Raw genomic sequence first — 18,520 nt, 5'->3', positions numbered from 1 at the left:
GAGGATGTTAGAGACCTGTAAGAAAGGCATACTAATTATGACTAGAATTATGTCAGTTCTCCTACTTGTGCTTTTGTAAACATACATGCACTGCATAATATATTATAAAATTTAGTTTTGTCATTCTGACACCAGTAAAAAATGGCCTGTTTATCTTTAAGTGAATAAAATTAATAGGTAGTGAAATTATGGAAATTTTTGTGTTAGCTTTGGAAACATTTCTACTACACAATTGTTATTTTTGCAAGCATGCAAGAACTGCAGACTAGCAGATTCTTATGCATCAGAAGTTTTAGATGTTGCATAATGGGATATGCAGCGACTGAAACTAATGAGATTAATTGATTCTGACTGACAGAATTTTAGAAACCTATACTTCTGATACTCATAAATATTTAGGACTAATTGAAATCAAGCGTATATAAAAATGCTGGGGTCAAATACAATGGATCTTTTAGTTTCCCTTAGGTTACAGTATACTATGAGAACATGATAGATTAAACACTTGTTTTCTGTTCATATAAACATAGGTTTCTCCACAGATGAAGTACTTGATTAGGTATAGAAGTACTATGCCACATGGCTATTGTTTCCCCACAGGAATTACATCTTATTTTGACAGATTCACAGTATTTTCAGTATGTCAAACATTTACTCATGGCAGAAAGGTAAAAGTATATTTCAGAAATAATTTCACTTTTTACATCACCATGAGCAAGTCAGAGCAGATTGGAATTTTCCTGCATGTCTTTGCTGCTGCTCTGTAGGTTGGGTTGGTACTGAGAGATGCCCCTGTATGCTCAGTTGCTAATGTCTGAAGAAGCCTGGAGCTGAGGCAGGGATAGCTAGCAGAACTCTTGGGAACCTCACAGTGACCATTTTGCTATCTGTATGCCACAGGGAGGAGATTCAGCTGGTGCTGTGTTTCCCAGGCAGGTGCTGCACTCTCAGCTGGCTGGTCCCTTTGGGTCTCAGTGTGCCATCTGTAAAATGTAGGACATGCTCTCCTAATTCAGCCATGTGCAGGGAGGATAGGATTTTTACTGTCTAAATGGTTTGAGCCCTGCAGCAGCACCCAGGGTGAGAAGCCAGACCTTGCAGAGCTACCCAGCCGTAGCAGGCTGGAGGTCCCTGCATGCCCTTTTACCCTTCTGTTTGGTGTTTGCTGTTGCAGTTTACTGTGTGCGCTTGCCTTTCAAATAATTCCTTCCTCTTTTCTAGTTTGAGGGTTGCAAGAAAGCCTTTTCCAGACTAGAAAATCTCAAGATTCACCTAAGGAGCCATACGGGTGAGAAGCCGTACCTCTGCCAGCACCCTGGCTGCCAGAAAGCTTTCAGCAACTCCAGCGACCGCGCCAAGCACCAGAGGACACACTTGGACACTGTAAGGACACAGAAGCCCCACTGCAGCCCCCTGAGCATTAGACCATCTTCTCCTTCCCTCCAGCTTGGTGACAGCAGGTAGTCCATAACCTTAGAGACAGGAGGGTGGATGGTCTGATGAGGCTGTTGAAGCTGCCTCAAAAGTGACCCAGTCATCTGAGCATGGACCCAGGCTGGTTGATGAAGTGACCACAGGTTCCATGGTCTTTGCTGCAGGTAGAAGCTGTCGCTTTCTCCCACTTAGTTGATCTTTAGGGAAACTGAAGCCATCTGCAATATAAAGTGCTTTTCTGTGATGAAAAGTTAAGGGCGGGGCATGTACCAGAAAGTCAAGAGAGACAGAATAATTTTGCAAATCTAAAAATTTTTGTGCCAACAGATTGTCCCTTGTAAATCTGAGTGATCGCTGAAATTTATTTAAAAACCTCTGTCTCAGAAAAATATTTTGTTTTTTCAGAGACAGTTTCCAAAGGTCAGAAGTCCGGAAATATGATTAAAAGAGTGCAATTTGAATAGAGTAGCTCTTTAAAAAAGTATATTATCCATTTTGAATAATCAAAAGTATGACTGGCAAGTTAATAATCTGTACAAGGTGTTTTCAGAAATTCTTTGGGGAACATAAGTGAATAAATTGCTGAATAGCTACTTCCAGGAAACAGTTGGACCTAATGTTAATTTAATACTTAGTATTGTGAACCTACAAGTCTTCAGGCAAGACAGGCAGCTTAGAACAGGCAAGATGAGATATGAGTTAGATTTATTGGGAATTCTTTCAAGAAAATGATAAAGATATTACAGGATATTTTACAGGTATTTTTCTAAAATGAAGTATTATTAGAAAATGTGGGCTGAAGGAGTTGGTCAGTATTTCACATTAAAATGTGTTTTTTTATGTAATACTTTTAAAACTTCAGTATTCAATGCTTGGTTGGGGTTTTGCTTGCCTTCTTTGTAATATAATAAACTAACACTTTTTCTTGTTCTCTTTTTCTGAAGCAGATCCTTCTATAATCCTAAACAGTCTTTCCGGGCCTTTACTACAGTTTCTTTACCTGATTCACTAAAGACTGTAATTTCTGACTAAGTCAAAGATTGCTCTGAGGGTGGAAGAATTGTAAGTATATCTAGCAATATTCATTGGACTAAGAAAAAAAAGGTAATCATGAAAGGTAGTAATGAAAACTTTCCTTTTGTTTGTCTTCCTTTAAAGCTTTACTCCATCCTTTCCTCTTCTAACAAATTGTGAAGCTTTCTGCATGTAATAATATACAATATCATTGTTCTGTAGCAATGTGGTTTGTAGCATCCCAAGGCTCAAGAAATATTCTCTTGAGTTAAAATAATCTGTGACACAACACTTACTTTATCCTTTTTTTTTTTTATTTAGAAACCTTATGCATGTGAGATTCCAGGATGTTCTAAGCGATACACAGATCCAAGTTCCCTGAGAAAACATGTGAAAGCCCATTCTTCCAAAGATCAACAAGTCAGGAAAAAGGTGATTTTTATGCTGTCTTGACTAGTGTAAAATGTATGTAAAGAAATCAGTGTTATAATATTAGATGTTTCAATGCGTCTTCAAGTACTTGGGTTGATTTCAGACTTCAAATTAGAAAAAAGAGCAAATAGATTGGTGTGGTTTGCATAAAGATAATTCCATCTCTGACTTAATGGTTTAATGCTTTCTGTTTTCTGCTGGTTAATCACTGAATGAACATAACAACTCAAGTAAAAATAATTTTTGCAAACATAAATTCTTAGTTTCAAATTCTGCTACTTGGTAAATACACAGTATTACAAAATACTGGCCAGTCTCAGATAGGAGGATGGATTTTGAGGGCAGTATGCTGGACTAAGCTCCAAATTGTATTTCTATATCCCAGATAGTTCCAATAATACCAAGATATTTCACAATGCTGATTCCCTGTGGATGTCAAATCCATGAGTCATCAAATGCTTATATGTATAAGTCTCTTTCTAAAGAGCTGAGTTGCTACCTAAGGATTTTTTTTTTTTTTTGAGCATTTTTCATCATAGCTCCTATTAATCACTAGTATAATGTTTACAAGGTACAACATAGGTAGTTACTGGAGCTTTGTGAAGTTATAATTACTAACTAACATTATGCTTTGGTATTTGAAATATTTCCTGGCAGGAATAATAATGAAAAATAAGAAAAACAAACCTTTTAAAGAAGAATTAAGTTTATTTATGGATTTAATTAAAAGTTAAAATTGGCTTAATGCCAAAAAGGTAATTATGAAAATGTGAATGCATCAAAAATAACCCTAAAAATTCCAAGGTGATAAAGGCATAGTGGAATAATACTTCAAGCCCTAGGGATCTTTTCTGTTGAAAAGAATGAAACCCTTTGCTGTCACACCCCGTTAGTCATGGATTCCTTTAATAAATCGTGCCTGACTGGTTTTAATCCTCTCTTTAACCTCCCCCTGCATACCAAGTGACATTATTGTGTCATCTTAACTTGCTACTCTCCAAGACTGTACCTGTAAATGTATCTTTGATGATGCATAGACTTAAATAGCAGGAATTATATTTGAAAGAGTGGAATCTTACATGCTGTGCTGATGTTTACATTGAGTCTTCACCCAGGATTCTGTAGATGCTTCTTCAAAGGTCTGGGTCTTTCCTTGGCTCCCTAAGATGGGATAATGCAATGGGATATAGGTAAAGTTCCATCTCTCAGTTATTTTAAACAACTTCTGTTGATGTGTGTCTATGACTTATCATATAAGGCAAATTCTTTTCTAGAAATCTGTAATGTAGCCAATGTTCCCCTTCACTTCCCAACCCTTAGTTATCCACTGAATACATTTAACTGGGAATCTTACCAGGTAATGGCATGAAATCCTATATACCAAGAGGATCCCAGCAAAATGCATTTAATAAAAGTAATTTAAAGGATATTACAATAAAATTTTATTTACTCTTCAAAGGAAAGCAGAGCCATGAGAGAATAAAGATAGTAATGCCTGCTTTAATCACCTTTGTATATTTTGAAAAATTGTTCATAAAAATGAGGGCAAACATGCACAAATACCATGCAAATATCTGGGAACAGGTGCTGAAAATGTTTAGTAAAACATTTTTAGTATATTCTCTATGCATCATAATATTCAGTCTGTCATTTTAAAATATTTTGGTGGGGTAAAAAGCAGTGTTTACTGCTTTTAAAAGGAAAAACTGCTGACTCTGTCAGGATTTAATCTTTTCATTGGGAAGATAGATGAGATTTCATCTAAGTCAGGAAGTCAATGAAAGAAAGCTAGACAGACAAATGAGAGATTAAAGTGATGTTGAGGGGAATGTTAATGTACAACATGCCCCTCAACTACAATTATTTTTGAAATGTGTTTTCTTTTTAAGCTTTTTCTCATTTCAGCTTTGAAAGGACAACAATTTACAAGATTTTTTTGTAAACTGGCTAGACAAGTAAGCCTATTTTCAGTGGCTACACTTTTTTTATTTCAGTAAAACACAAATGTCTTTCATCTGTGAACTGATGATACTCTATTGAAAATCAAGAATCCATAGCTCTTTTAGTTTGTAAGTTTTTTATTGAAGATAATGAAAATTAAATTATCGAACATTGTGATACCACAGTCAGGTGCATAGAAACTTTCTAACATGGTTTTGAGTATTAGAGAGCAGGCATTCTTTGCTGAAATTGCTGGGCAGTTGGAGGATCCTGTCTCTAATCAAATGTCTGAGTGCTGGGTAAACAGGGTGTTTATCATACAAGAATGATCACATATTCATTAGCTATCCCCCCTTACTGGATGTATACGTTTTACTTTATTTTACATAGTCTCATCCCTTATCAAAAGTCCTCACAGGTTCTTTGGGGCCTGTCTTCAATGTCCCGTATCCTTTTTAGGTGCCTGTTCCTCAATCCCTGCTTTTGAGTAAGTGCAATATAATTTTTTTTGCATAACTTCACCTTTGTCAGCCTGACAGAGCTGAGCTGGCATCCTGCTTGTGATTTGCATGGGTTCTATTTGCTGAAGTTTCATCCTTTATCTATTTCTCCAAGGCTGTACTGTTCTATTCTTCTGTCCTTCATAAGAGTAAAATATTGTTCTGTTCTACTCATATAATTCAAATCATTCTAGTCATTATCATGTCCATATCGTATCATTAACAAAATCCAGATCCTGTGCTGTTGGGACACATAAACACAGGACGGGTCGGTTCAGAGGAGGTCACAGTGGTCATCTGGTCCAACCTCCCTGCTCTGTCATCCCAGAGCACATTGCACAGGACTGTGTGAGTCAGTTCATGAACATCCCCAGTGAGGGAGACTCCACAGCCTCTCTGGACAATCTGTTCCAGTGCTCAGGCACACTCACAGTGAAGAAGTTCTTCCTGGTGTTCAGGTGGAAATTCCTGTGCGTTTGTTTCTGCCTTCTGCCTCTTGTCCTGTTGCCTGGGACCTCTGAGAAAAGCCTCTGAAAAGCCTCCCTTCAGAGACTCTAGACATTGAAGTCCCTTCTCAGTCATCTCTTCTCACAGCAAACAGGCCCAGTTCCCTCAGCCCTCTTTGTAAGAGAGACACAGGGGTTTGAAGCCTGTATAGAGGGTCAATACTTCCGTTATGGTCTTCATGAAGATCCATTTGTTGTGTAAGATAGCACTCAGCCTTGTACAGGTTAGGAGATCATTGTCCTTTCCATTCAGGTATAACAGGAAAAGTAATTTGGTGCTTCTGTAGCAGCCATTCTGAAGAAATCTGTGCTTGTAAATCTAAAGAAAATATTTAATTCCCTTTCAAATACTGCTAGGCAATTCCCACTGGGAATGGACTGGACACTCCACTGGCTCTGTAGATCTTGTCATGAATATCTGCAATGTCCATTGCCTTTCTTAAACGTTTTCTCTTTTTGAAAAGTGAATTTTCAAACAGACAAGAGATCATTTAAAAAGGACAAAAAGTTCTGATTTTGTGCAGCTGTTTGGCAAAGGACAAGATCAATTTAGTAACATTGACCTTATCAGCTGAACAGTGCAGTGGCTATGCTTTTAGATAGTTTTAATTTTATTCATACTAGTGAATAACTGTTCTCATATATAACAGTATTTTAAGATGATATGTCCTGCCAAAACACCCCCACAACCAATAAAGATTTAAAAAATTGTCTCTATTTATTTAAAAGAAAGTGAAATAATTAAAGATACAGCTAGCTCCATATTTGTGAAAAAAGGAAAAGATCATTTGAATAGTTGACATAAACAAGACCAGCTAAAGGGAATGCAGAAGTCTTAGTCTGGACTTTGAACTGAAGAATGATTTATACAAAATAATTTCCTTGTTTATCTGACCAGCCTTTGATTTCTTGGCAGTTCTAATAGTGACCAGATCATGTCTTTGGTCTTTTTATTTAAATTATTTATGGGTCAGATCTGTTCTTTAGACAAGCTTTGGAGGTACTGAATGCTTACCTGACAACTGCCTCTGAAAGCTGTCTGTCCTGTAAACCTATACCATCTTAGATCATTCAAATGGGTCTGGAGTAACCTATACAGGGGCTCAACTGACCAGATAGGTTAACACCTCAGCAGATACTCAGTGATACTCCTAGGTCACTACTTAGCTTTAGCCTAACAATGTTTATTTTTCTGGGTTTTTTTCCAAGACAGAAATTTTTATACTCTCTATGTCAGAAATAAAATATCATAGAAGCATAGCTTCAGGAAAGGCATCCATAGGATATTTCTGAAAATTATCTAGACATTATAGGGATTTTTTTAAATTGTCATTTATATGGTACATGTACTAAATCACTAAGGAATGGAGGGAATGGTAAGACCAAAGGAGATAAGGGCTATATGCAAGGCTTCTAGATTGATTTATTTCTTCCTGGTAATCTTTATTTTTCACACAGATTGGTCAGTAAATGTAAAATGGTGTCTGAACAGTCACTCTTGAGAAGTTAGCAAAACATTATCCCAGTCACTAATCACAATGGATGCTTCCACGATCATTTGTTCCTGTGATATCTGACTGGAAGGAAGTTTTTTCAGGTGTTATTTTGCTATGCAGGAAAAAGCACAGAAGGTGATCAGAATTTCTCTAATCCTGGTGCAATTTATGCATGATTTCTTCCTCATTGTATTTATTGCTCTTCCAAGATTGATGGGCTAGCAATGGTAGGAAGTTTTTGGAATACTATTCCTGATTATAATAAGAAAAATGGTGATAGACTGCACTGCTGAGAGGAAGCAGGCAGTATGACACCTCAGCCATATCCACGCCTCCTTCAGACTGTAGTAGAGGCTAGTAGTAGAGCAGACAGTCCATACTAGGTGGAGAGCACACTGAAAACAATGGGATAAGGATTTAAATCATCTGGACAAGGCAATTACTGGCATTCTCTTGCCAAGTGGCCTCTGCTGAGCTTGATGAGGGTTCCCATCTGAACTGAGAGTGCTTTTCAGAAGCCACCTTGCTTACAAAGATGCTATAGATATTCCTTTTCTCCCACTATGCAACCTCCATGTAAGAAAAAAGGGAATATAAAATTCTCACCTTTAGAGGCAGATCTTAATAACCGAATTCTTCTGAAGCCTAGTTATTTTATATTCCTTTTCTAAAGGTTCACTTCTCTCTTAGAGCCCTGTAACATATAATGTATGTAGAATATAGAATAGTTTGTCTTGGAAGAGGCCTTAAGGATCTAATTTCAGTGCCCCTGCCATGGGCAGGGGCAATTCCCTCTAGAACAGACTGCTCAAAGCCCTGTCTTGAATACTTCCAGAGATGGAGCATCTACAGCTTCTCTGGGCAACCTGTTCCCACGTCTCACCACCCTCACAGTAAAGAATTTCTTCCTTACATTTCATTTAAACCTACTTTCTTTCAGTTTTAAGCCAGTGACCCTTGACTATCAATACAGTTCCTGAAAAAGGATCCCTCTCCAGCTCCCCTGTAGTCACCCTTCAGATACTGGAAAGCTCCTATGAGGTCTTATCTGGGCTGAACAGCCCCAGCTTCCTCAGCCTGTCTTTGTTGGGGAGGTGCCCCTATCCTCTGATGAAATTTATGGCCTCCTCTGGACTCAATCCTTTACCTCCCTCCCATGCTGGGACCCCAGAGCTGATGCAGGGTTCCAGGTGGGCTCTCAGCAGAACACAGCAGAGGGGCAGAATCCCCTCCCTGGCCCTGCTGCCCACCCTGCTCTGGATGCAGCCCAGGACACGTGTGGCTCTCTGGGCTGTGACCACACACTGCCAGCTCATGCTGAGTTTTTTGTCAACCATCACTCCCAAGTCCTTTTCCACAGGGCTGCTCTCAAACACTTCTTCAATCAACCTGTAGTATGATATATAAACCTGTCCACCTTACAATGAAAATAAGAAATGGGAAAAAAACCCATGATGTTCTCCTGTTGAACAATATTTGTTTGGAAATAAGACATACAGGTGTTTTCAAAAGGTTAACATGGAAATTTCTATTAAGTTTTGAGAGATTGTCTCTGGCTTTCTATTATGTGGGTTATGTCAGCAATTATATTATTCAAAATAATACAGACTTCTTTGCCTCTTACAGAGCTGCATACTTAATGATGGTTCATTTTAAAATTTTTTACAGTACAGTAGAAGCAGCGTTTTTATTGTGACTACATATTAATTTTACAACAGAACTGATGAAACTACCAGTTTCTTTAAAGATTCTAGAAAAAGCAAATCTTTTTACCAGCCTTTAGATTTTGTGAATAACACAAGAAGAAAACAGTGGGGATTTTTTTTAGCTAGTATCCTTTGTTTGGTAATTTAATGATGGCTTTCCAGTTTTTTCTTTCATTTCTTTCTCAGTATTTGAAGTAAGCTTTTTCTGCAACTCAAGAAACACAGTGCTTATTGTGTTTCTTACATGAAAGGAATTTTTTTTAATACTTTTCTAACTCGAAATGTTTAATTGATGAGGAAGGTGGGAGGCAAGGACCCAAGTATTACATCACTAGTGTTTCAGGACATTCAGGCACTATGTTAATTGCCAGTGACCAGTCTCCATTATGTGACTATATTAATCTGGAAGAACTGTTCTGTTTGTGAACACCTTCCTCATGGGGAGCAAACATACTACCATATGAGATAAGTGGCTTCTGCATCTTTCAGTTTTTACTTGGCCTTATTCAGACTCTTAGTTCAGATTTCACTGTTTAAACTGCAAATGGGAGAGAGTGGGTTGAAAGAGAAGCAAACCTATTTTCTTGCTTCGAGAGCAGTTGAAAATAAGGATATATTCTCTCATTTGTTCTCTATGATGTCCACTTAAAAGATGTCACCAATGCAAAAAGAAGTGTATTCAGGGCCACGGGGTCAGTGAGCAGTGCCCATGGCAACTAAGAAACCATTCTGTAGAAGAAAATTCAGTAAGGAGAAAGTGTTTTAATCCCCAACTTCAATCCCTTTACTTCCTGTTTTCAGAATGAAATATAAATCAGACACCATGTGGTTCAGCAATTTTTCCTTAAAGGCATGTTTGCAAAAAGGGATTACAAACAGGCAACAGTGTTTAAGGAATTTAATCATATAATTTGTTGGCAAACTGTTGAGACTAGGAATGACCAGTTCTTTTGAGTGTGGAGAGTGTGACACCAGAAAACAAGCTCTGAAAGCCACGTACCACTGGCTGTGGCTGACTGCCCTGCCCCCCGACAGCTGCTGCAGTGGTGGGATGCACAAGGCATGCTTCTCAAGGAAGATCCATTGTGGGGGGCATGTTTTGACAGCACTATATTTAGAACTTTATTAACCAGGGAGAAGGAAAAATAGAAATCATCCAGTGGTTTTCATGGTGTTCTGACAGCTGTAGCAGTTTTATAACCAGGAGATTATTAGTTCATTTTACTAATTAGTTAATGTTTGTTATTCCATATACTGATTCCTTTCTGAACTTTGTTTCTGTCCTTAGTTTATACTTCTGTGAGCTCTGTCAGTGTGACATGTTGAAAAGTGCATAAGAAGGAAAGAATAAGTGCTGTCACCCTCATTACATTAACACCCATAACAGAAAAAAGCCCCCAGACAACCCCGATTGTCTCAAAATTCTGTAAACAAGTTTATGCTCATAGCATTTCATGTTCTTCAGGTCCATTTTTGATATCAAATAATATCCTTTTCTCTACTTCTTTGTCTTCATTTCCTTGTAACAGTATGTACATGGACATGATCTTGATAGAGCAGGAATCTTTCTTTCTTTAGGTGGCCTGGAAGAGAGAGTTCATGGATGGACTTGGCAGTGCTGGGTGTACACTTGGATTGGTGATATACTGGTATTTTTCAATACCTGAAATCATTGTATGATTCTCTAATTCTATGATTCTCATTAACCTGTTACACTTCAGTCTGGGCTTTGAATGCACTGCATTGTTCATTATGCTCCTTAAGCAACACTAGGGTCTGAGCAAACAAGATTTAACCTGTACATAGGATGCCTACAAGGTTGCAGTTCAGCACTCTGACACCAGTACAAACACCCTACAAATTTTTAGTACTGTCCTCAACAAGGGTTCATGTTCCAGGGTGAGATCTCTCTGATTTCACACTGTTGGATCTGGATGTGGGCAGCAGCATTGGCAGGTGCTATTTTGGAGTCTTCAGTACTGTTCCTGAAGCAGCCATATATTGGCCTCACTTGCAGTGCCCATTTGAGGAGGGCCTTCATCTGCCCATTTTTCTTCCTCCCTGTGATGCAGAGCTCTGCCCTTTCTCTGGCCCAGCAGTTTGTGAGACTGTTCTACAAGCTGAATTGTGGCTTTAACAAGAAAAAAAACCCCAGCCTGACACAGAAATGCCCCACAGTAAATCAGAGACAGTAGAAACTCAGAAGGTTAGCAGTGCCAGCCTAGCCAGCACTTCACATCATTGTCTTGCCTGATAAAGACAGTAGAACAGAACAGCATTTTATTCTAATAAGGAGAATAGAACAGAACAGCCTTGGAGAAACAGATGAAGGATGTAATTTAGGCAAACAGAAGCCACACAAAATGCAAACAGGATTCCAGCTCAGCTATGCTGATGAAGCAGAAGTTATGCAAAACAAGGATATTGCACTTACACAAAAAACGGGGGTTGAGCTGCATGAAAAGGACATGGGATGTTGAAAACTGCCAAAGGACATCCCAGATAATTTATAAGAAATTCTGATAAGGGGTACAAGTATGTAAAATTAGGTAATGCATAAACATCTAGCCAGTGGGGATTGCTGAAGAATGTGTGATTGGTGTGTATGACTGACATCTGTTTTCGTGATGCTCAGGACACTCAGCTGGAGGAAGGATCCCCTGAGTGACCAGTGCACTGCACTAAAGAATGCCTGCTCTCTAACAGTCAAAACTGTGTTGGAAAATTCCTGTCTGGCTGATGTCAGTATCATGCCATGTAGCACACTAAACAGACAACTCACGGACAATGAAAATGTGCAGGGATGCCTTGAGTAATCTTTGCAAAAGTAAAAGTCATTAGCTGAAGGCTATTGATTTTGACCTCTTGATAGTAGAGTGGTAGAGATTTTCAGTTCTAGTCCTAGACTGTCTTCAAGATACTATTTTGGAAAGAGTATTTTCATATATGACCTGATACATTCATGCATTTAGGTTCGAGTGGAGGTAAATACAGAATTAAATATTTAAAGTGAAGGCCAGTGTTATGTAAAAGATGCTGCAGTTAAAGGAAAAAAATTACAAATAAATCTGAAAACATCTTTCTGTATAAGCAATTGTTGACAATATTAATCTAGGTATTATCATGGCAATTTTCAGTAATCTATGAGAAGAAGAAAAATATGTTTGTGCTAAATGAATCCACCTGGTGGATAAGTATGTGTTTATTTTACACATTTTTCCTCTCGTGAAAATTTGCCAAACGGATGTATTTTCAGAATGGAAAAGCAAATAATTCTGCAGTACAAGTGTTTTCTTTGTCAGGCTGCATTTACTTGGAAAAACTGATACTTAGCAATATTGTATAATAGCTATATCCCCAAATCAGCCTTGCACAAAACAGTAGGTTTTTTCCTGCTTTTTGAATTGCACAGGTCAGCTATTAGACTGATGTTCAGATAAAAATCAGCTACAAGCCTCTTGGAACTGCCTGAAGAAGATGATGAAATAAAAAGGGCCATAGGTATAATTTGTATAACATTTCAGATTTGATACAATCTGATGTGGGACAGGAAGAGAGGTAATATATGTGTGTGTGTGTCTGTGTGTGTTCAAACATCTGTATGACTGCTTTTCAATTTTCAACTGGACTGTGGCTTTTTTGTTTTAGAAAAAGGCCACTGCACTCACTCAAATGGTACTTCTTTAAAATAAGATTCTCAGGGTTTTTTTTAAGTTAGAAGTCTCCTTTCAGATCTGTCCAAGCTTCAAATTTTCCCTTAAAGTGGTCGTCTTGGTGGTCTGTATTATTTTAGTGATGATTTACTGCAAAATACTCCACAGAATAATACCAATCAAAAGAAAACTCTCTTTTCTATATATAATAAAAGCATTTTGGAATTCATTTTGTTGTTATCAATCTTAATACAAAAGTGTCTTCCTCTTATAATATTGTTTTAAAATCAGAATTTCTTCTTGATTTGAAATTTGCCAAAGTTACCTAATAGTGTAGGTTCCAGGTCCTTTTGATTTTTGATGCAAGACACTGAAGAACATTTTTGATGTGTTTTCCTGATCTATGCTAGAATATGAAGATGGAAACCATTTTTATATTGAACTTAAATGTTCAATATAGTAAAACTTTGAGAGTAGTAAAAGTAACTATTTCTTGCATACACCCTAACATCACTACTGTGCAGGTGGGCTAGTTTAACTTGATTTTTATTGCTTTTTCTGGTCAAGTGTTTGATTGAAATGAGATCTAAAAGCAGGGAAAAGTAGCACACACCATACACGCACGCACATGCACAGGCATATCTGGAAGCTGAGGTAGACAATTAGCAGAACATTTCCCTCTAGAAGTCCTGCAAAGATGACACTGAAAACAAAGGGCACAGAGAAATCCCTTCTGTCTTCATTGCTTCATTACCCCAGGATGTGTCACTGTCTGTTGTCAGAAAGGTTTAGTACTGTGCAAGAAAGTGCTGGACCTTGAAGCTGATCTTTGTGAATAAAAGGATGATCTGTGTCCAGCAAGAAAAACAATAATATGAGTAAATACTGTCTTACAGCATTGCTTCATAAACTTAAAATTTTTCTTTCTTAAAATATCACTTTAAACTTAAAATGGTGACATCTGTATACTCTCAATGTCATGATACTAGCAGGACATAATTTTACTCTAACTGTACAAGTAAATATTAAATTACTTTAATATTTTAATATATTGTACTCCTTCAGAAAAGCTAGTACAATGTGGCTCTACATAGACAGGTCATGCTTTGCTCTCAGAATGCTACCTTAAATTACAGACAATGAAAATGACTAAAAACTACCTACTTTGAACTTGACATTAGTAAACTTAATGCACAGATTACGTGAATAGCAGAAATTCCTCCTTGTCTTTATACACAAAAAAACTCCACATCTATAGAACTATTACAGTTAGTGTAAAAAAAAATTCCTGTCAATGAAGCATACCAGTGTTTAGGATTTTTTTTTTTTTTTTTTTTCTGGTATTAGACATACAGACACATATCTAACCTGCATAAAAATAAATATAACTAATGTCTCACATATGTAAATACTTCACTCAGTGCACAACATGCCTATATATTGGGCACATGTTTATGTAAGCAAGATTTAAAATGTAATGATTTGATAACTTGCATGTTTGAATGACTGAAGGTGTCTAGGCTTTGCTGAAGAATTAACCAAGTTAATCTGAATACATACAGGCAGGTTTTGAAGTTACTGAACTATTTTGTGTGGTTTAGGATTTATCAAGCTATACTGCTTCTTTTCTTATGAAGTGTATTCATAAACACACCTATGTTTTCCTTGATGGTGTCTGATTTCTCTTATACAAGAGCAATGCTAAAAAAACTAATCAGGTTGTACATAAAGGTGCATATCTCAGATAAAACACACATTAATGTGAGAAAAAAATTTAAAATTATCTTTTCTTGTAAGGACGCATTTTTTCTGGGATTATGTCATGCATCAAATCAACAGCATGCCTCTGCTTTTGAACTCAAATATAATGAAATTGAAAACTGGGGAATAAGAATCTTACACCCTTCTAATTATTTCTGCTTGTTTCATTTAATTTGGGTAATAACTTATTCATATGCAAAATGTGCAGGAGTAGACTTTCCATCCATTGTTCTGAAAGGCAATAAGCATTAGCTGATTTTCATAAAAGTAAAACAGTTTGTAAATCATAACTAAAATATTATCTGTGTATTAGAAAAAAATGCCACTTTGTGATAATGGAAGTGCTTCTGTATTTCTAAATACAAAACTTCACAAGTCTTACCATAAAATTGAGCTATTAAATTCAAAAACTATTATTTGGAACAAATATTAAATACAGGGGAGTTTTAAGTGAGCAGAGCAATTGATTGTTAACTTGCACTTTGGTCAGCCATAAATTTAAGTTACATTACAGCACACAGAAAAAGGCTGTGCTCATCGTATCAGACTTGTCAGTTTTTGATTTCACCACTCAGTGAGGTAACTTGATGGCCTTAAAAACAGATTGTCAATTTCTCAATCCCAGCACAATTGTACTGGTGCTCAGCTGAGTGATCATGAAAGAAGCAAGATGTTCATGGGGAAGTGGCGTATTTCCCACAGTGCTGGGAGATCTGTGCTGGGATAAAATTCATATAGAAGTCAAAGACAGTGTCAACTTCTTTTTGCACTTGGATGGTAAGTCTACAGTCCAGGCTGGAAAAGAAATGCAGTGTTGATAGAACTGAGCAAGAAATGGATGGCAGCAATTATAGCTGGTCAATTATTATTTCTTCTTTATAGCTTTTTTAGCTGAAGATAAAATTTTACAGTTGCAGTGAATGGTTTGCGGATATTACTTGGTTTTAAAATCATTTGTCTTTTCATTGTCTCTTCTGTGTTTCTTGACATACTAAAGAAGAATCATAGACCTGATTTTCCTGCATTTGTCAAAAAAGACATTGCTTTCAGTTTAAAATTTTAATTAAATTTTTAAAATTATTAAGTTTTCTGTGAAATATGTAAAAATATTTGACTGAGAGTGTGTGGGATTATGCCCTTTTCTGACTTATGATTGTATTTCTAGCCATTGTGATTGTAAATATTAAACAACAATAGTGAATGCATGAAATAAGAACTATCCACAGAAATCAGATCACAGCTGTCTCACAGTGTTTATTTCTCTGTTTTTGGTTTTCTGTTGATGATCCTAGATTTTCTTCATTTTTAGAACTTTTAAAAGGCCATAAAATTTATGCCAGCACAGATTGACAGTATAGATTTGTTCTAAATATCAAATGATATGTGAATGCAAGATTCCTGAACAGTGCAAATTAGAAATATCTGTAAAATAGGTGGTTGCCTCTTTTATTTTACAAGAATTACTTAATCCTTGTAACTAATGTGTAAATACTTAAGTCTCCCCTTCTTGTTTTTCTTACTATTTTATTCATGAGTGCTATTTGATACAGAAAATGGATCTGTTACTTTAAAAAATTCAGACAACTTTACACGGGTGTCTTCTGTGATTCTGTATTCAGTATGATAGAATCCTGAATCTTTTATAGAAGTCAGATTTTTCATATTATATTAACTTTAGATTCTATAGAAATTTTAATTCACATAAGGTTTATTAATAATGTAACTGTAATGATTTGAATTAGGATATATTTGACATTTAATTTCACAAGCACTGAGTTTCACGAAAAAGCCATGTTACTAGTGATAGCAGGAAACCTAGCACAATTACTGGATGATAGCAGGCAATGGCATCTGCCTAAGCAGAAGAAACATCTTTACTTACGACAGTTGCAAATATGGATAATAAAATAATTTGTCAGGGTATTTCTCCCCTTCTCCCTCTTCATCCATTCTCCCCCTTCCTACAATTTTAGAAAAACAAATGTACCCCACAGAGGTAGTGTACCTTTGGGCTTAATAATGGCTCATTAAGTTTTTAAGAGAAGAAATCTCCAGCAGGCAGAGTGTGTGCATAGGTATCACAGGCTATGTACTATCCCCAGCTACAGGGTTGGGTGCTTATGATGTGCAAGACCAACTCTCCACTCAGTTGCCATGGTTATACAGTAGTGTGTATTATCAAAAGTAATTTGAGTGTTTATCAGCATTTTGTGGCACAAGGGTCATCTTTTGGCAATGGGTCCTTTTATGCTTTTATGCGTTAAGAATAGTTTCCTGTTCTTTCTTCATTTGCCCTATCCCTGGGGTGTTCAAGGCAAGGCTGGATGGTGCTCTGAACAGCCTGATCTAGTGGAAGGCACCTCTTCCTGTGGCAGGGGTGTTGTAACTTGGTTCCTTCAAATTAAAACTGTTCTGTGATTAATTTCTGAGTATGAGCAGAAATTTGTCTTGTGGTCCCTCTTTGTCTCCTCAGGAGTTGTCTAGGGGTGCTAGACTATCTGAGATTTGCTCCTTGGGAAAGTGCAGCACATCCAAGTGCACTTGGTCAGGGTTCTTTCCATCATGCTGCACAAACCTGGATGAAATGACAGGATATTTATGAGCATCTCAGCCACTGCAGTAGCCCACATGTGTGTAAGCAGAGACCTTCATTTTCCAGGCTTTTAAATGAATACATCAACCAAAATGACTTTAAGGAACAGGCAAAATTTTGTTATATATAACATTAACATCAGGCAGGAGATCAGGACAGACATAAGTTCCAGCAGCAGCATCCATAATCTGTCCTAAACATCAGGGTGCAGTTTGGTATTACAGCTACACCATCCTTGTTAGGGTGCTGCATCAAACTTTATTCCTTTTTCTTATTTTGGTGTTGTTACTTTTTTTTTTTTTCTTTTTAATTGTAGTTTTTTACTGCATTTTATTGCAGCCTCACATGGAGACTCGCCATCCAGTTTCACCAAAAGGAAAACACTTATTATGAATTTGTTTATTAATTGTTTCTAGAGTGAAATTTTTTCTAGTGTTGATCAGCCAGATCTTACACTTTGGGGATCAGGTATCAGGCAAGTGGCCATACATGCAGCTAAGATTACTGGCCGTGACAGAGCACTCTCAGTTCTGCAGTAATGTGAAACAAATATATTCCTAGTCTGTTTAAGGATGGTGTTTTAAGACAACTTAATCCATATTTAAGGAGCCCTATTTCCACTTGCCTGTATATTACCTCTCCTAAGTGGTTGTTCCCAGTCACTCATTATCCAGTGTTATGAGCACCTTTGCTCTTCTGGTCCTACAGTGAAGTAGTTTAGGGCATTAAAACAGCATGAAAATATTTGTATTCATTATAGTACGCCTGTGCTGGTACAAGCATGTCAGACATTTGATAAATGTTCAATACCCATTAACTAGGCCACTCCTCTCATTTGCAGTATGTGACAAAAGAGCACTGAAGTCCTTTTGTCCAAGATCCTACCTGTACAAGTAGTGCTTGTCCTAAGTCTTGTTAAGAATCTGGAAGTGTTTTCTTCCTCAGATTCAAAAAGTGCCTGCTAGATTGAAAGGAAGGTATTAATGATGATTTAAAAGAGAAGGTGTGTGTACTCCATTTCTTTCTCTAACTTCAACATTTCTTCATTGTAATTTTTCACTGTCTTAAAGATTTTTGTGATTATTTCCTTTCTTTTGTCCATGTCCCTCTTTTGTTATAATTTGTCCTTTTTTATCTTTTGTTTCTTAGTTGCGATCAAGCTCAGAGATTGGCCAGGACCTCCTGAATGACTGCCTTGCAATCCAGCCCCTCCAGCCAGCCCTGTCACCACATGATGCTGTAGATAATACCATGGGACACTCCCCAGGGCCTGCTTGTGATCTTTACCCAGGTATAAAATAAAACAAATAAAAAGCTGATGTATGATTAATATTAGGGATCATTTTGTAGAGTAGAATGTACTCTGAAATCCATATCTCACAAGAAGGATAGAATATGAAAAGCAATATAAAAAAAAATTTGAAAAAAAAGTTTTTCTATATTTTTTGGAGAGAGGTAGAAACAGTCATACTATACCCATGAAA

The 18,520-nt window shown here is 37.0% G+C and overlaps 1 protein-coding gene across 2 annotated transcripts in view; it reads left to right on the top strand.

Moving 5' to 3' along the window:
* The window catches only part of GLIS3 (GLIS family zinc finger 3), a 151,269-nt gene that overhangs the window by 104,008 nt on the left and 28,741 nt on the right, over nucleotides 1–18,520 (top strand). For both annotated transcript variants that reach the window (XM_077790044.1, XM_031507261.2), the window contains 3 exons: nucleotides 1,222–1,383; nucleotides 2,770–2,880; nucleotides 18,186–18,327. In XM_077790044.1, coding sequence (XP_077646170.1) covers nucleotides 1,222–1,383; nucleotides 2,770–2,880; nucleotides 18,186–18,327 — 415 coding nt within the window. The remainder of the gene's footprint in view (nucleotides 1–1,221; nucleotides 1,384–2,769; nucleotides 2,881–18,185; nucleotides 18,328–18,520) is intronic.

Source organism: Lonchura striata, chromosome Z (genome assembly GCF_046129695.1).
Source record: "Lonchura striata isolate bLonStr1 chromosome Z, bLonStr1.mat, whole genome shotgun sequence".
Lineage (NCBI taxonomy): Eukaryota > Metazoa > Chordata > Aves > Passeriformes > Estrildidae > Lonchura > Lonchura striata.
Note: the sequence above shows the minus strand (reverse complement) of the source record. Positions and strands in the feature narration are given on the sequence as shown.